Below are 19,761 nucleotides of genomic sequence, written 5' to 3'. Positions count from 1 at the left end.
TAGAAATCCCCAAGAGCAAAAATGAACGTGAATCTTTATTTACATCAAAACCACAGGTTACAAAAGTGAAAGCAAACAAGTGGGACTACATCAAACTAAGAAGCTTATGTACAGCAAAAGAAACCAGCAACCAAACTGAAAACAGAGCCTACAGGATGGGAGAAAATATTTATGAACCATGTATCTGAGGAGGGGTTAATTTCCAAAAGTCTTGGAAAGAACACTTACGACTCAATAGCGAAAAAGAAACAACTGATTAAAAATAGGCAAATGGCTTGAACAGACATTTCTTGAACAGGCATATAAATGGCCAACAAGTATATGAAAGGGTGCTCAACATCACTTGTTAACAACAAATGAAAACTGAAATGTTACCTCACACATATGAGAATGGCCATTAAAAAAAAGCCAAAACCCAAGAAACAGCAAGTGTTGCTGAAGGTGTGCAGAAAAGGGAGTCCTGATGCACTGTTGGTGGGAATGTGAAATGGAACAGCCACTATGAAAGACAATATGAAATTTCCTCAAGAAATGGAGCTGCTAAAATGTTGCTTGGTGTTTCAAGAAGAAGGCATGAGCTTTGAGAGATGGTTTGAGTCCTGGGAAAACTTTAGGTGCAGGTTAAGGCCTTTTTTTTTTTTTTTTTTTTGCCATATTCTGTATCATTTTAGGACCTGATTTTCCTTTCCTGAAAAACAGAGGTAAGAATGTCTACCTTTCTGAGTCACTGAGAGGATTCAGCCGGAAGGTGTCTGTGAAATGCTCCATGCGGGAAGTGAGGATCAAACATCAGTCTTCCTTCCTTCCATCTTACTTTTGAGAGTCACCAGTACAAACAACTCATGAACCTGTGAGCCAGATGGAAGGACGGCCAGAACAGTGGGCTAATCTGGGAATGGGTCAGGGGTGTCCCATGAAAATAACAGCGAGGAGCGTGCGGCAGTGGGTGGAGGAGAGAACTGAGGTCAGCGGAGAGGCTGCACCAAGGGGAGCATGTTAACCATGAGAACAAGCAGTCCCAGACTCTGCTGACCGTTTCTACCCTCAGCCTCCTGACACCACTGATCTCTTAAAGGAGCAGTTCCTGCTCCTGTGCTGAACCAGTGTCGACCACAGCTGCCAACTGGAGACCTGCTTACCTTCCTATCTGAATCTCCACCAAGTGGTTCATTGATCAAACCACATAAGGTGATAGTGTAGACTTCCCACAAATGGCTTCAATGAATTAATATCAGAAGACTGCTTTGACAAGTTGCAAAGTGTTCCTTGCCCAGGCTAAAGAAAGACACTGTTTAGCTGAAAAAAATTCTAACTATGCCTCCTCTGTGTTCTGCCAAACATGTCTTCATAAAATTAGAAAGAATCCATCTGTTTCCTTGCCATGGATACTAAATCTCAGGGTTATTAGCTCTTATTTGGACTTGAGTTCCAATATGCAAATAGAAAGGTGTGTGAGATTTGTTAGCTGCTGGCTATGACATTGATGCATCTGTTTGCTTTTTCTTTCTTTGTATTTTATTTTATCTTTTCCATACTGTCTCTATTTTGGACAGACTTTGATCTTTGGGAAGCGATATTATGTTTCATTAGATGGAATGGTTGTTCATACCTGGCTGGTGACATGGGCTCCCCAGGGAGGGAAAATTCTGAAAGTGTCTTCAAAGACAGGAAGAGAGACTGGGGCACATTTTAGGATGTGGCACTCTCTTTGTTGTTTTCTGTCCAAATAGGTGTGATTGCACACCTCCCTCTGACAGGGGAGGGCTCAGGTGTGTACCTGCTTGTCTCCTTCCCTTTACCGCAAGCAGATGATTACCTTGGCAGCTCAGCTGTGTTATTGAGACATTTCAGCATGAAATTTGTTTTTTTTCTCACTGAACTTTAAGCAGAATTTCAAGTGCCAAGTCTCTGAAGCCGAGTGGGGCTATTAAGGGATAATTACTAATTATGCTAATTTGAGAAGTAGCTGCCTTCTCCTTCCCCGGTCATTCTGTGTATGTGCCACCCTCCTGAGAGGCCTCCCCTCCCAGGTGTCTCTGGGAGGACAGTACGTCCTGGGCCTCCACACGCTGCTCTGGAGGTTTATAGTCCATCAGAAGGGGAAAGAAGACGGCAGGGGTTCTAGGGCAGCCTGTGTCCTCGTCATCCATGATTTATGCTGGTTATTAATTTGTCCTGTGACAACGATATTTATTGTCCTTTGTACTCAGGCCAGAAGCATATACATTTAATTCCTAATACATCTGTATTTCTTCTCATCATCTTGGAACCTTCATAATAAGTTCTGAGCACCTGTGCCCACCACAGTGTTGGGAGGCACTGAATTAGGCACTGGGGGCCTCGTGGGTCTTAGATAATTATCACCCTTTCTCCTCAAAAGTTACTATTTAGAATAAATACTAATGATGAACGTGTTTGGTTTGACCACCTGGACACTGTGACTGGCACACAGAGGAGAGGCCGGGTCAATAGGAAAGGGATGATATTTGGAAAATGTCACCTTCAGTGGTGCAGAAGACTGTTCACCCCCTGACTTGCTCCAGCCCTGAGGAAGCGGGGAGACCTGCCTTGCCTGTGAACTTGGGGGTGATGAGGTCGTCTGCCTCACTTCTGGGCCCAGACCCAGGGAGGACCTGAGCCCACTGACTGCTTCCTGCTCTTCAGTCCCCGCCATCTATTCCAGCAGTCACACCCACTCCTCCCTCCAGCCTCATCTCTTCTGTCACAACGAGCACTTCAAGGCTTCAGCTTTGCTCCTGACACTGTTTCTCAACCTGTCCCAACCACGTGGAGGAGGGTTCCCAACGTGCTCCCGAGATGCCCGGGATGAGGGGTAGTGACAACTGCATCAGGGCCCACTGTGCCCAGGTGTCCTGCGCAGCGTCGGTCGTGCTGGGTATCAATCCGCTCAAACCTTAGGAGCCTCGAGCCCACGGTCACCTGAGGCCTGGCTGGTCTGGGGCTCCCAGGGTCCCTGAAACAGGCCATGGGCATCTCAGTCCAGCCCTGGGCACCTCAGCCCAGCCCTGGGCACCACACCGATACTGGAGGCTCCCGTCTTGCGGTTGTGGCTGCCTGTAACCACCCTGCCTCCTATGATTCCTGTGGGAGTGGTGTTGTCACTGTCAGTGTGACATGCTGGGACAGATTGAGGTCCCACAGCAGGAAGGAGACACAGCCGGCTCCTGGAGACATGCCCGGAGAGGTGGGAGCACCTGTCTGCACAGGTTTGTGTGGCTCGACTCTCGGATGAGGGCATGTTGTCCCCGGGTGGACTCATAGGGTGCCCTCCCACACTGAGCAGAGGAGAAAGGGGCCAACGAGAGGAAATCTGAAGATGTTTAGGGCTGGTTTACCATTTGCATCATCTGAAGTCACTTATCTTCTCAGTTACTCTCTCCTATCTTATATGACAAGTTCCAGTCATCAGGGGCTGTGACTGTCAACTACTCGGGCTCCTGAAATTGGGGAATGTGATCTCATTCCCCTGAAGATAACTGAGAAAGTTCTTCCTTTGTGCTTTCTGCAGGTTTACATGTGCAGGGTCCACAGGAACAATGTGTGGGTCAGAGACCTTCTTTGGTGGCCCCCATTCATGTCAGATAAAGAAAGATGAAGACAGCTGAGCACCGAAGACTTGATGCCTTTCAACAGTGGTGTTGGAGAAGACTCTTGAGAGTCCCTTGGACTGCAAGGAGGTCAAACCAGTCATTCCTAAAGGAAATCAGTCCTGAATATTCATTAAAAGGACTGATGCTAAAGCTGAAACTCCAATACTTTGGCCACCTGATGCGAAGAGCTGACTCATTTGAAAAGACCCTGATCCTGGGAAAGATTGAAGGCGGAGCAGAATGGGACAACAGAGGACGAGATAGTTGGATGGCATCACCGATTTGATAGATATGAATTTGAGTAAACTCTGGGAGTTGGTGATGGACAGGGAGGCCTGGCGTGCTGCAGTCCATGGCGGAGCAAAGAGTCGGACACGACTGAGTGACTGAGCTGAACTGATTCATGTCAGACTGACCTTTAGCTCCCAGGAGTCTCAACTGCCCAAGATTTCTGTTGCTCAAAATACACCTGTTAAAAAGTTTTAAAAATTCCAAATTACGCATGCCTAAGATCCATTAAGAAACGCACAGAACAGCAGAGTTATCAGCAGTATTTAAAGCGCACGTTTCAAACTTATGCCTGCTTCCTCTACGGCGGAGGCCAGAGTGACAGTGACTGCTTTCTTACATGTGCCTGACTCTGTGTACAGCTCCTGACACACAAAAGGTGCTCAAAACCATGACTTTATGCAAAACGGCTGTTTTCCAAGCAGAAATAGAACCATTTGTCATCTTATAAAAATTCACATTTTTGGAAAGAATTCACACAGCTCTTAAACAAGCAAAGATTACATAAGTTTGATGGACTCTGTTACACACAGAGTGAGGAAATCTCCAGGTGTATTACGCGATTCTCTCCTTTCCTTCTGTTTTCTGGGCATGTTTTGCGTGAAGAAGCAGGCACGGAAAGCCCCGATGGAAGAAGGCTGTGTTGTCCCCGCTGCAGAGTCGGGGCTGCGAAGGTTCCCTGTCACCCCTTCTGGAGGGACCTCACTCAATCTCGCTGCTGCTGCTGAAAACCGCCGTCTCTATGTGCACTGGGCAGAATGGTTTACCTGCTAACAGGCAGGCCCCCTCGTTGTGACGGCACATTTCTCCATTTGTACTTTTGTTTTTTCATTCATGTCTGTGTACACCGTCAACCAGATGACATCAGATTTTGACAGTGGTCTTTGGGGGAAAATGTGTAGCTGGAAGGAGGCAGGTGGGCCTGAGCACCTGGGAGGGGACATACCTGGAGAGGTCACAGGTCACGTGGTGGTGACAGAAGGTGAGTGGACACTGGCTGATAGTTTTACAGAAGTTATGAGTTGAACAGCACAGAGTCCCCATGAGACTTCCAGGGTCCTGACCAGCACTGTATCCAATAGGCCCACACTCAGGTGTACACAGACACCACCTGGGCACACCTGGACACACAAGTTCCCTCCTTAACAAACTGAGTGCTGGACAGCCACTGGAAGCATGTTTTGAGAGCAGCTAACACAGCAATACCCTCTCTACCCACACACACACATACACACACACCCACAAACACACCTCCCCACACATCATACTCCCCCCACCCCCCACCCCCCACACACACTGAGACACTGAGATTAGGGACAGCTGCTAAAAGACAGCTGGGAGTTTGGAGACATTTTTGCAACTGGAGAATTTTACTCAGGGTAGCACACCAGCAGGGAAGTTCAGAGAGGCCGCATAGACGGCCTGCCATGTGTAACCTGAGCCCAGGTGTGACCTCTGCGTCAGGCCTGCTCTGGGCTCAGGGGCCTTTCCGTCAGATGCAGGTTGTACTTTCATCCACCCTCAGCTCTTCCCTGACCCAGCCTGGGGTCTGGAGCTGCTGCCAGCTCCACAGGACAATCGGGGAGGGGTCTGAAGAGACTGGCTCAGGCCACTCTCTGCTCAAGGTCAGTGGTGTGAGGCAGCCTCCCATTCTCGCTGCTGAAGGTAAGGGATCCAGGTCATTCTCCTGTCATACACATCAACACCATGTCACCAGGAACATTTGCGTTTGTTCACACAGGGATTTTACAAGTCCAGAAATCTACCTGTGTATGTTTACGTGGAGTGATTTTATAAGTAAGATGTTGAACAGACGGGAGGAGCAATTTCAGTCCATTTGTGCCCATGGAGTTGCTTATATCCCCTTAATGCTAATGTTCTTTGTTACGCTGGGGAACAGGCTATTTACTTACAAGGGTCTCTGTCATTTAACTGCTTTGTTTCAGAGTTGACACTTCCAGGATCAGTTGTCATATACTGAGTTCAGATGTCCTGTTTGACTATTCTCTGCTGCTGCTGCTAAGTCGCTTCAGTCGTGTCCGACTCTGTGCGACCCCATAGACGGCAGCCCACCAGGCTCCCCTGTCCCTGGGATTCTCCAGCAAGAACACTGGAGTGGGTTGCCATTTCCTTCTCCAATGCATGAAAGTGAAAAGTGAAAGGGAAGTCGCTCAGTCATGTCTGACTCTTCGCGACCCCATGGACTGCAGCCTATCAGGCTCCTCTGTCCATGGGATTTTCCAGGCAAGAGTACTGGAGTGGGTGCCATCGCCTTCTCTGGACTATTCTCTACCCAAATCTAATTTGTAAGCCACTTTTCATCCATTTACTCAGTGAATTTGAAACAGAACCTATATGTTTACTTGTGGCTTCAAGCTGATTTTGACTTGTACACCAGACAGACTCTGAGCTAGTTTAATTTAGGAAATTGGAACATTAAATATATTCTTTATACATGGAAGTTTATGAAAAATATCCTGTACACCAACACAGACACACACAAGGTAGGTCAGGATGCTCTCCTTTTAAAGCCAGATGCACAAGAAGGGTATTTACGTATGATGAGAAGGTTTTAGAACATTCAGATTTAGTTCCAGGGTTTCACTGAGTGAGGGATAGGCTTCATTTTCACTGCAAGAGATCAATTTGAATATGACCATAAACTCTGTGCTCACTAGATATACCTTTTTGCGTGTGTTGTGTGTGCAGAGGTTGTGTATATACAGTTGCATATATAGGAGTGTGTCTATAGACACTGTACATGCAGGTGTTGTGCAAGCAGGGGTTGTGTATGTACAGCACTCAGGCTTTCTATTGTTGTATTTGATTTTTAAAAATAGAATTTAAAATTTCTTCACCTCTAATATTAATTAATTATAGTTGTTGAATATTTTTTACCTTGTACAACAATTAATATTTACTTTGGAGTGAGTGTATATTATTTAGATAATCTGAACAATGAAGATGTTGAATGTCTGAGTTGGTTGAACGATCTCTAAAGATTTCTTCAACCATCCAGTCAGATAATTGGAGGCTACGTAAGCAAAGTCTACTTAAGTACAGTTGTATATAAGCATGTGTATGCATAAATATATGTGTTTACCTACATGCAAATACATCCCCACAAATACACATTCATAGTCACACACTCACACACATTACGATGTTATGAGCTGGCTTTATGCTCAGCACCTCTGCGAAAACCAGAAGCACAGAGTTCCCCCTCCCCCTGCCCTGAGACTTCCATCTTGCTCCATGTGGCAGCACTCACAGGCATTGCGGACATTCTCCAGATGTTTGCTCAGGAACCCCCTAGAGACAATGAGCCCCTGTTTCCCAGGGATCTGCATGTTTGCCTCCACAGCAGGCGGTGGGTCCTCACCAAGAGCGCCTGGCTGAATACCAAAGGTTCTGGGTCCAGGCCTGGTTCCTCATTGTCCACCTCTTGGAAGGAGACGCTTGCCTCGGGGTCCTCCTTCCCTCATCCGGAAACAAAGGGGACCTTTACTTAACCTCTCAGGAAGGAAGGCATAGGACTGATTCTGCGGAGAAAGCGCCTCCATGGTAGGGCAGGGGGGAAGGGAACCCACCTCAGAATATCCGAGTTCACACCACCTTTAGCTAGAAATGGAGGTCTTTGCCGGGTGGGAAAGGACACAAGAGGCCGAGTGAAATAAAATCCACATAGGTTACATCATCAGATCAGCTGGGAACACTCATGACAAAATAATCAAGAAAAAGTATTCCAGGCATTATCTCATCAAGCCTAAGGGTCAGTTGGATTCTACGAGTACTTCTCATCCAATACAGACTTTATGGTTTATATACTAGAGGTATCACGGTGACAAAGATGTAACATGAATTTTCTGGCCCTTCTTGAGGTGGAGAAGATGTTTCTTGGAAGAGGACATTGATGAACCCACGGTGTGTTTAGGTTTGGGAAATGTCTCTTAAGGTAAACAGAATATAACTTCTGTCTGTTTCTGGCAGAGTTGTGTCCCCACCACAGACACACACAGAGGGAGATCACACGGGGACGCAGGGTGTGGCCTTGGGGGCGGCCAGCCCTGATGACGTCTGACTCCCATCTCCAGCTTCTAGGACTGAGAGAGAATAAATTTCTGCTGTGGTGTTTGTTATACAGCCCTAGCCAACTAATATACTGTCTATCTAGATTTTTTTGTACAGTTAACTTAGTCTAATAAGTACCCAAAACCCTCTCTATTCTAAATTTTGTCCTAAAAGTTCATTTATAGGTCACCTAAATATGACAATGTTTTGCTAATCTCTGAATGTGTGTATGTATATGTATATATATATACATATACAGATATATATATATGCACATATATATGTATGGGAAATATACAAGAAATATATATATCTTACAATCTACAGTTCAAATATTGTTCCATTTTATAAGGAAATTGAGCAGCAGAGAGGAATTTCTGGAATCGAACAGTGTAGGTGCTCAATAAATATTAGTGACTAATTTTAGTTCTTATCGTCTAAGGGCCACATGGGCAATGGGTTGAATGGCCTCGGCATGGCTGGTTTACATGTGATGAACCAAGACAATCTTGTTGAAAACTGAATACCAGGGTCTCAACTAGATGAATCTTTCACGGTTTGCCCTCCCTTGTGTTTTGCTAACCTTTTGAGTGAGGCTGACATTCTGTAAAATAGACACATCCAACCTTATGAACATTTAGTTCTATACTTTCCCTGGGATGTGGGTAAACTCAACATCCCCCTGCTCCCGGACCAGGGGGCCCAGTGGTGTCACATACAGAGTGTTGCACACCAAGTAACTATTTATTTTATTATGAATACTTCCAAACGGGATGTAGCATTCAGTCTAGTATATGGTTTCAATTTTTAACAATGTGCATTTTTCATTGTCTTCCTGATGTTCAAGTTTGGAGACTTCCCTAAGCATCATTATAGAGAAATACCAAGACCCACTGGAGCAGCCAGCATCACTGCAGCCAGACCAGGCAAGTCGTGCTCTGAAGAGTTTTATCTCCTGGCGCTGCACCGTGGTCATCCACTTAATTTATGAGTGTGAGATGGAGACAAAGATGGATGGATGGATGGAGAGACAGATTGCCCCAAGACCGTCTCAGGTAAGAGAGAAGAAAGACCAGGAAACGTGCCATCTACACAGATACAAGGGACGAGTCCAGTGATTTGCCTTTCCCACAGGGTATCCTGTGTCCACAGCTCTGAGTGGACACAGTGGTGGGATGGCCTCCCATGACCACTGGGATGAGCCCTGTGTCCTACTTTGTATCTCCTCTGGGCAGAGAGATGCCAGCCATTCCACAGGTGAGACGCCGGCTTTACGCACGCGCTAGACTTCTGGTCTGCACAGATGCACACAAGTTCTTCCCTCAGCCACGAGGACAGAGTGGAACCTCTGGGCAACGAGAAGCAGGGTGGAAGCTGAGCCCGGGGCAGTGCCCGGGCCTGCCTTGGAGGAGGCGTTGGGGGCTGGCTGCAGTAGGATGGACTCAAGGACAGACGTGCACCCTGAGGCAGTGTGGGGGGCGGACACTCCAGAGCCCAGGCTGAAGGCACAGGGTGGAGAGGCCGAGAAGTCCTCAGGGTCAAGGGTGTGTGGGCACCAGTGTTGCTAAGAGGCACCTTGGGCATTCTCTGGCTCCGAGGGTGGCCCCTCATCCCATCTACACAAACACCCTCGAGCATGCCGACCGGTGGGGAGGGTTGGGTGGCTGGCTTGGCAAAGGGCAGCACGGTGCTGCCCAGCTTCCTGAGGGAGTGGACTATCTCTTCAGCATGGACCACACGGCCATGTTGAGATGTGCTTTCTGACTCAGAACATTTCCCAGAACTTCTGGACTGCTTAATCCCTGATGTTTAGTGCAGTGCAGACACATAAAGATGTCCCATGAACGTCTGCTGAATGAGCACACTCAACGTTCCACATCAATGACTCGAAAATAAGTCAGTAGGTGCTCTTTATAAGTGAATTCGGCAACAACCATTGGTTGATGGTGTACAGTGAGAGAGCCGGTGTGCTAATTTCTGGGAACACACCGAGTATACCTGGCTCCCGTCCTCCAAGGACCATCTTGCACACAGACCAACACCCACCAATCAAACCTGCAGACAATTAACGAAACAAGAAGGGGAGAAGCCATGTCCTTCCCGAGGGGTCATCACACCAGGTGACTTACGAAATCGCCAGTAACCCCTCACTCAGTTTCTCTTGTGGTTTGTAAACTGTAGCAGCTCATGCCATCTGCACCCAGTCTCTTTAGAAAAGCTTCCCTCTTACTATATTCTGATTATTGCTTCAAGCAACTTTATTTCAAAAATGAAATCAACGTTCTCAGTGGATCTTAACTGATCAGCTAATATGTTTTGACACTGCAGAGGGGATAACAATGCTCAGACCTACAGAAGTTTGCATTTTAGTCATCTAATTTTTATATATGTAGTTTCACCTGAAATGATAAAAGAAATTCAATTTTGTACAATATATGATAAAAATGAGCATTAAAATTCCCATAGGACCTAAAACTGTGTTGGGTCACAGAGTCTGTTTTCATTTCCTATGATTGTACATTTGTGTATCTATTCCCCAAATTCAGTATAAACTCAGAGAAAAGGAGGACTCTGTCACCATTTTTTTCCTGTACCTTTGTAGTTTTAGGTCTTTGCCCAGTCGAGAGCAGGTGCCCGAGGTGTCACAACTGCAAGTGAATAAAGACACTCACACAGGTTGAATCTAGCCCTTGTCTGAGTACACACACAACGTCTAAGGCAAACTGCAAAGAGAGCAGAGCTGGGACTCGTATCCCGCACTTTCAATCAAGGGCCTGCTCTGTTGCGGAAGATACAGAAAATAAAGTGCAGAAAGGTGAGCTCCGACCAGAGCACAGGAAGAAAGAGACCTGGAAGTTACTCTCTGTTTCTCCCTCCCCTCTCCTCCTGTCAACAGCCCCACGTGCCGCCATGGTTTCTGTTTCTCGTATTTTATGACATAAGAGGATAGATTAATTTTTATTAGATGCAATAACAAAAAGATATATTTTACTTCTTGATGAAATTATAAAATAAAAAGATGTTTTCCTCAATGCTAAACATCACGATCATAAACCAAGTTTGTTTTTTCACTGTCTTTTAAGGAGTCCATCCTCTCAAGACTTTTTTCTCCACTTGATTTTTAAAATGTTCATCTAAAAATGAGTATGTGTTAGACTTCTGCTATTCCAGACAGCTGATGGACAATCTTTTAATATTTCAATATTCATTATTTCAATAAATATTTACATATATCTTAAATCTGTCATCTGTATATATTGTTTGCATATATTAGTAGCCTACAGAAAGTATAATTTTTAATAACTTGAACTCTATTCATTATCTACATACAAAAGCCCCAAATAAATTTAACTCCCCTAAAAGGTGGTAACGATAAAATATGAGCTGCACATTTTTCAGATCTAAAATGAGAAACCTTCTCCTAACTGCTTGGGGAGAGAAGATCCCCCCAGTTTCCACCAGCCCCGAGCAGATCCCTGTCTCCAGTTCTGGGAGGGGCTGGCGCAGGGACACACGTGCTGCCCCCAAAGCCACCGTCAGGGGGACAGCATTTGCTCTCTGTTCTGTATCCTTCAAGGATACTGCATTCCCTGTCCTACTGTGACAGAGATTTAAAAAGCTACTATTTATCCTCAGGATATATCAATGATTTTGATTTCAAATTCACTTCTTCCTCAGAAAGGAAATTAGCAGCACAGACTCATCTGAATTAAAAAAAAAATTCTCCTTGAACTGTATGTTTTGAATGAAAAAGTCGCTTTCTGTTAGAATTCTGTTAGAATTCAGAAGGTCCTTTACAAAGTTTCATCCACAGTATGAATATTTAGAGTTGAAACACAAACAGGGCATCTTTACATCTGTGGTTAAAGCGGGTCTTCCACGTTTTTACTCGGCTAAGGGATAGGAGAAGGTGTGATGCTTAATATTGTTTTGTGCAACACCCAGATTAAAACAAAAATCTTTTAAAGTTGTACACGACAGGCAGTACCTGAGCTTGTGCACCTTCCATGGTCTGACGGGGACGGCGTTTCCTGTGAGGACACGGGCTCCGCAGCCGCCAGCCAAACGCAGAAGGAGCGTCTGCTCTGGACAGGGACGAGCCGACACAGCCCGGCTTGCGGGGAGGAGGCCAGGGTCTGCTTTGCTGACGTGTCTGTCATGTTCATTATACTGGACTTTTCCAAGAGCAATTAAACTTTCAGGAAATATTGCGTTAATTTTAAAGAGAGGCCATCTGTGTACTTCCGATGGAGTTAGGCTGATAAAGTCATTTTTAAATCAATTATTGGTGTTCTAGGAGCATGCTGTGAGCTACTTTATCACGATTCCCAAGTCCTGCTTCTGAGAAACGGAGCCGCCCCACTTTCTGTTTGATTTTAACACAGAGAGGATTTGACTTGGGCTCCAGTTTCAGAGAACTGGGGCCCCTCTGTCCTACTTTCATGCCATAATTTGAGAAATCACGTAAGACATTGCACAGTGATGAGGCAGGTCTTCTATCAGCGGAAGGAAACAAGAATTAGAGATTGCATCTCAAATAAATGGAGCAGTAAAGATTAATTAAAGCTGTGAAAGTCTGCAAAGTACATCCTGGCTGAGGCATTTAAAGGAACACTTTCTATTGTGTGCGACCCCCTGGAAGCCCTAAGCTAGCGTTTTGGTGGCAGAGTCACGTCTGTAGAGCAGAGAGTCCAGAAAGGAGGATTTGCTAATGCATTCTGAGCAATGTTCGCTGTTTGTTAATCATCCGAAAGGTGACGCGGCCGCAGAAAGATGCCTCGACCTCTTTGCGGGAGACCTCAGTGGGCGCTGGTATAAACTGCTTGGTGGAAAGGATGGAACCAGATTATAGCTGAAGGGAGCAGGTCATCGCAGTGGAGGGGCTAGCTGTCCTTGCCCACTTTCCGCCTACGCCCCAGCTTTCCTCCCCAGTCAGGGGAGCTGTGGACGGCAGCAGGCGTGGACGTGAGCTGGAACATCCCAGCCTGAGCCCCTCGCTGGGCCTCTTCAGGCTGGGGCTGTTCTGTCTGCCTTCTCTGCACCGAGGCAGTGAGCCTCCTCCAGGCCCATGATTTTAAGTGAACTTCGCTTTAAAAAAGCTTTTAAAATTGCATCTCTTAGGGATTGAAAGAAAATGATCCTAAAATCCTAAAGTCACCTGAACGTTTGTAGGTCTCTTCTGTCTTTAATGCTACTCTTTATCATTACAAATGTCCCATTTATTGGACACTATTTCTTAATCAAGCATAAAATGCACTCTTTAGTATGAATATAAAATTTATATTCCACGCTTAATTTTTTTGAGATTTAAAATTTTTTAACATTAACTTGATAATTTTCATAATTTAAACAAGATGATAGTGAACTTGTGTGTGTCTATTTTATGACACAGAAGGGACACTGACTAGCCACTTTCTTACCAGAAACCAGATACTGGTTGCAGTCATTCTCCATCCATGAAATAATAAAATGAAATTATTTTCATACTTAAATTATTTCATACTTAATACCTGTAACTATAATAAAAGATGACTAAATATCCATGGTGTTTGGAGAGAACTTAGCCACTCAGAATAACTCTTTATTTTCAAATATTTATCATTTATCATTCTTCAGAAAAAAAAATTGGCTGTCTTTGCAAGCAGCCAAGTTTATTTTGGGGAACGTTATAGATAGCTTAAAAAGCAAACATTTCCACTTCTGAGTTGCTGTTTCTTGGATGGGATTCCTGGGAAAATGAATTCACTCACAAGTGTGTGGATGGACAGTCACGGCGCTCAGAGCCGCCTTTGCTGTGACTGTTGAAACAAGGTCAGGAAACCAGGCAACAGCCCCCGTCCCCGACTCTTTCTAGATAAAATAAACAAGGAAGTAAAATTTTAATCACCCAAGAGAGGTGTTTGGAACTGAGGTACAAACATATGCGAGTATAAGAGGCTAGGTTTTAAATCTCTCAGCTTGCCCTCCTCTTTCTGTCTCCTGATCCCACAGGCAGAGACCAAATTCATGAGTGGATCAAGAATTAAGCAAGATCTTTCCCCTCTTTTTGAAAGTAATGTTCTTTTCTTTGACAGTGATATGTTCTTAAGGGAATTATAATGCATTATTAGTGAGGAATAAACAATTCTCTTTGCATAATCCTGTATGTCACAGCATGTATTTCTGCATTTCAGTGCAGGAGAACCATTTAACTGAACAGACAGGGGTTAATTTGGCTTCACTGTTCACAGCGACTCGACAGCATGAGCGGGTCTTGGCCGCGCTCAGGCAGCGTGTGGCTGTGTGGTTTTTCCTTGTGATGTATACGCTCGGGGAAAGGCCAACCCTCAGTAGTTTGAATATTTTGCGAAGGACCTTGTGCTTTCCATATTTCACTTGGGCATTCACCTTTCTTTCCTTTTTTTTTTTCCAGTTTAGAAATGGCTAAAATAAGTACCTTTAAAATCTCACCTATTATATGAAAATTTATCCTTTTAGAAATCTTGTTGGCTAGTAATTAAGAGCTCCATTTACCGATGTGGCATTCAGAGATAATATTTTTAAATGATGAAGATCCGCGGTATTATTTTTGGTTTTATGAGTTGTTCAAAACTGTCCACATTACAAAAACAGTGACTTTCATTTTCTAGCATTTTAGAAAAAGAGGCAGGCAGACATAAAAAATGCTCAGGTGTTCCAGCTGTCTTCACTCTATGTACAGGTGCACACGCACACACACAACCACAAACATCTACAGTTTTTAAATCGAACATTGAATGCTTTCAGGGCAGAAGTTGTCTCTCCACGCCTCAAGAAAAGAAAGCTGCAGTTTCCTTATTCTGCATATCCTTATGTGATGCCCCTCTGGGGCAGCACTTCTCCAACAACCTAATCACCACTGTTTAGTGATGGATACATGAGCCTCATATTTTTATTCTAAATTCAAGTTCACTCATCATATCTAATGCCCTTGAAGCAATCTCAAATTACTGCTATTACACGGGTCACTAGAAACCAGAGGTACTAATACACATTTTAAAAAGAGAAAGGAAGAAAAAGCCCTTACACAATTAGAGGGCGAACAGTTCCGTCAGTTTAATTTCATCACTAAATCCAGCCCTTGATCTGGAGCTGCCGGCCAGCGAGGCTAGCGCGTGCAGGGATGCTTGGCTGCAATGCAGGAGGCAGGCAGTCCCACCAGGTAGGATGAGCCCACCGGCCTCTACCACCTTCATCTGTGGCCCATGTTTCTATTTCATCAGCTTTTCATGGAATGCCATTTCACAACAAGCCTGAGTCTGCCATCCACATGCTCTCCTTATCCTGCCCCTTTGGCCAACTTTCCCCCGTATTTCCCTAAGTTCATGACTGGCTGTTCCTGCCTCCTCCTGATTCATCGGCTTACTTACTTCTGCAGAGCTACCCCCCAATTTTCTAGAACTCTGTGTAAGGGATTTTCTTGGAATAATACGTGAAATTCAAGCATTAACTTAGCTTGCTGTCAAACGCCTCAGAAAAGACAGGTGGTGTGTTGATGCCGCATTCAGCTGGATCTACTTGCCAAGGATTATTTCTACAGCATTTCAAATAGTTCCCCAAAGTTCCCCTTCTCTGTGTTAGTGACTAATGCACTTCACTTAAAACCCCATCTTCCTATTTACCTCCTGGAACCAACTGAATTTGTATTGGTTCTCAATCCATTTCCTAATATATTTGTATTTAAAGAGCAATCTTTTTTTTTTTTTTTAATTTGCAGAGACTTCAATTGTTTTATACACTGTATGTATTCATGGGTCAAATGTTAAAAATATTTTATTTACAAAATGCATTTCATGACAATATGCAGTTTCTTTTTGGGAAACTATTCTCACCAAAGAAAGCTCACCAAGAGATCAAAAGAGAATATGTACACTATTTTAATAATTAAAAAATACACCTATTCAGTTCCTCAGGCATATTTCCCTGGAGGTTTCCATGGTTCAGGGAGCTGATACATGTAAGTGACTTATTTTATATGCTATCCTGTTCTGATGGTACCGCCTTTTGTGCTTCCTGCTTGAGCTGATACTAATTTAAGAAACCTTCCACCTTTGCCTTTACTACTCAGGGTTAAAATATGCACCTTTTACAACCTTTTACAATATCCACACCTTCAGTTCTTTTGTACCACATGCAGGTGTGACTCTAAGACCAGTATGGACAGGCTGCATGCAGACCTGCACACAGTCTCACCCGGGACTGGAAGGCCCAGCACGGCCTCCAGGATTCTCCGTGAGGAACTGGCTAAGAGGGTGCTCCATGTGGGAGGCAGCAGGCAAGTCTCCTAAACTACACGTGCAGCCAGGATTTCCTGGAAGTCTCTGCACAAGACACAAGCAGAAGCTGATGGGGCTCATGTGCCACAGGGGAAGGAACCGTCCTTAACCACGGTGTGGGTGCACATGTTGCTGAGCAGGTGGCCGTCCTGAACCATAGTGTGCAAGTGAGATGGGAATACTGTCCTTTGCTCAGCTTTTCAAAAAACTGCCTTTCTTTTTTGCATAAAAAGTCAAAATTTGACATTTCTTGTTTGTACAGAAAATGTAAAAGATCCATAAACAATTTATAATATAAAGTCCCAACTGAAAAATAACACACAAAGAAAAATGCAAAAATGGATGGCACTGAGTCCTAATGAAATAACAGGAGGATTGGGGTGGGGAGATTTGCTTAGTGTCTTTTTAAAAGTTTACCTGAGAGACAAATGCAGGTCATTCCTAGTTAATACCCGAAGTCATATTTTGCGACTAAGTTTTTTTTTTTTTTTTTTTTTACTTTTTATGATATAGACTGTTTTCTGTGTGGTATCATGACTAAAAAATATCTCCTACAGGAAAAAAATTCATTTCCAAGGCTCTGGATCCTATGTAATAATAAATGGGAGTATCGTGTCAATTTCACACTTATGCTATAGCAACAGAGCTTTTATTTCAGATCCTATAGATTATTCTGACAATAAAAAGCATAATAAAGAAATCTCAGGAAAGCCACGTTTAGAGAATTTTTATAGAAACCGGTAGCATTTTGGTTAACAGCTCCAGGAAACTAAAAATTATGATGCAAACAAAATGATTCTTGTTTGTGAGAATAGGTGGAAATACGATTATCACTGGCAAAAAATGTACATTTACTTTAATTTATTCATTTACATAGGAAAAGAACTCTTTTTGTGTGCTCACAATCACTGGCTTTACTTAGTATTCAATAGAGCCTTATCAAAATTCCTTAACAGCCACCCATACACACATGGGCTTTAAATTGTGACAGATACAGAGTTTTTTTTTATTAGATAAGCTTAAAAGTTGAGACTATTCTATTCTATTTCTGCTGTTAAAACTCATGAATATTAGAACATAATTTAAATTCACCACTGTCCTGATAGAAGAGGGGAAAAAAGCATCTGTAATAATTAGGAATTATATACAGACTGATCTATTCCCAGGAAAATGCAAATAAAGAGCTCTGTAATTGTTGTTTTCTTTTCACTGACTACACACACCTACACTGCTAACTTTTCCTTAAGAAGTGAACACTTAGACGTTTGATTTGACTCATCCACCATGATAAGCTGTTGGCAGATGACATAGGAAACTTCACCTCACAGATAAATTTGCGAGTAATCGGAATTAGTACACACATCCTGAATACCTTTTCCTACTTCATTTTTGGCTATAAAAATTAAGAGACTTGGTATATTAAAAATAAAGTGTATAAATATTTCACATAAAATTTTATTTTGAATTGTTATAGTTTATAGCCAATGAAGTCCTCCTTCAGATTTCTTGCTTTCCTTTCTGAAAATGAATCCCTTCTAAGCTAACATGACTGCCTGTAAATTAAAGGTACAAAAAATGAATTTGGAGAAAGACATGAGTGTTCATCAGCTTCTATTTTCTTTCTATAGGTTTTGCTTTGTTATAAAATAATGTTCCATATGTTTCCATTTTAATATTTAAATATACTAAATAAAAATACTGGAACACATGAACACTTGAAGCATAAAAGGCAATGTTTCTTTTTCATTACTTTTAAAATTTATACTCATTATTAAATTCTGTGTTTTTTTTCAAATCATTGTCACTTTCTGTTAGCATTGCTTTTGGAAGACATTGACCAGAGCTGTTTCGGAGTGAAATTTTCAGGGAACAAAGTGAGTAGCCGGCATTCTTTGCAGCAGCTCAAGAGTTAAACCAGAATTACAGAATCACCCCCCACACCAAGGCTCTGAAGCCCTCCTAGAAGCTGTCACCTAGCACCCTGCCACCCTGACATGTAATCATAATGAATGGCTGTGTGCTCTTGGCATTTATTCCTTCAAACCGTCCGGTTAATTTCTACTACAGGAAGAAGTCGGGAAGGGCTCGGGACCGTTTGGAAGCAGTTAGGAGGAGATGGGGCAGAAACTTGTCTTAGGCCTCGGCAAGGATGAAGATTCTTGGGGAAGGAGGTACATGTTCAATCACAACTAACTCCGCATCCTCCAGCAGAGAAACCGGGAAACCTGACACACGATGGTTGTGTCTTTCCCGTGTTCTTTAGGGCTCTTTGGTCACTTAAAAAAAACCCCAACACATTTCAGATAATAACTGAACTTTCTCCTGCAGGCTCATGACATAAGGGGCGGCTGACATAAGTTCATCTCTGGGAAAGAGGGGGCCACACCGAGGGCTCCGGCCACCTTTCAGGGACAGACACTGGCAGATCGGCGCCCAGGGCCGTCCTCCTGGCGGAGCAGCTGCCGGCTGCGCCCTGCCCCCGAGGGGACCCTGAGCTGCCCACCCGACGACTAACTTCTGGGGCTCGTTTGTCTCCAAGCACCTGGGGAGCCAGGCTCAAACCTGACACCAGGCACTTCCTCTCCCCTCCTGGTTTGCAGCGTTCCTCATCTCTAACGACCTGCGATGCTTGTTTCTCTTTTCATGCATTAATTTCTGCTTATTTCCCCCGGACGAACCCTGTTCTCGCTGCAGGTCCCCGTGTTTACAAAACAGCCGGCACCGCTCGGAATAGAAACTGTCACCCAGCGTGGGGAGGCGGTTGCTAGGGTTTTGCCTACTCCCGCCTCCAAGACAATTGGGATGGAGAAGCTGGCGCGAGGTCCGTCCCTCGTTCTTAGGGGCGCTTAGGGCTTAGGCGAGCATTTCCTTCAGCACCGGCGTCTGTGCGCGACGGTCAGCAGCCGTGCCGGAGGCCGCGGAGGGCACCGCCTTCCGCGGCGACCCCGCTTGGTTGGCCACCCCCTCGGGCTTGCGGAAGCCTGGGCGTTCACGGAGGGACCTGAACTCTGGAGCGGGGCGCTCGGCGGGCCCCGGCCACGTCGCCCCAGCATCCCGAGGGAGGCCGCTAGAAGCGGGCAGGGCGCGCAGACAGAGGCGACGCGCGTCGCGGAGAGTGCGCGAGAGGCGGCGCGGAAGCAGGTCCTTACCTTTCCGCTTGGCCCGCCGCCTCCTCCTCCGCTTGGACTTGCATTTGAGTTGACCGCTCAGCCCTCCGGACGCTCTGCTGGTCCCCAGGACCGATGCCATGGCAGCGGCCGGCGAGTGGACCCGGGCAGAAGTCCTCTCCAACACTCTCAGCTTTCCGGCTCCGGCCCCGGCCGCCGGGGACGCTCCTGCGGATCGGGGGCCGGCTCACTTTTCGGGGCTGCACGCTCGCACTCCTGGCGTCTCCTCTGGAGGCTCTCTGTCACCGTCTCCTTTGGCGGCTCTCTGTCACCTGCGTCCAGCCCGGCAGAGCCGGCGGTCTGAGCCCGCACCAAGCTCGCAGGCCGAGA

At 45.0% G+C, this 19,761-nt stretch overlaps 1 protein-coding gene across 1 annotated transcript in view; it reads right to left on the bottom strand.

Moving 5' to 3' along the window:
* The window catches only part of ADARB2 (adenosine deaminase RNA specific B2 (inactive)), a 236,151-nt gene extending 216,638 nt beyond the window's left edge, over positions 1-19,513 (bottom strand). The window contains exon 1 of the mRNA XM_068987813.1: positions 19,414-19,513. Within this exon, the coding sequence (XP_068843914.1) occupies positions 19,414-19,513 (100 nt within the window). The remainder of the gene's footprint in view (positions 1-19,413) is intronic.
* Positions 19,514-19,761: the final 248 nt, after the last annotated feature.

Source organism: Capricornis sumatraensis, chromosome 15 (genome assembly GCF_032405125.1).
Source record: "Capricornis sumatraensis isolate serow.1 chromosome 15, serow.2, whole genome shotgun sequence".
Classification (NCBI taxonomy): Eukaryota; Metazoa; Chordata; class Mammalia; order Artiodactyla; family Bovidae; genus Capricornis; species Capricornis sumatraensis.
Note: the sequence above shows the minus strand (reverse complement) of the source record. Positions and strands in the feature narration are given on the sequence as shown.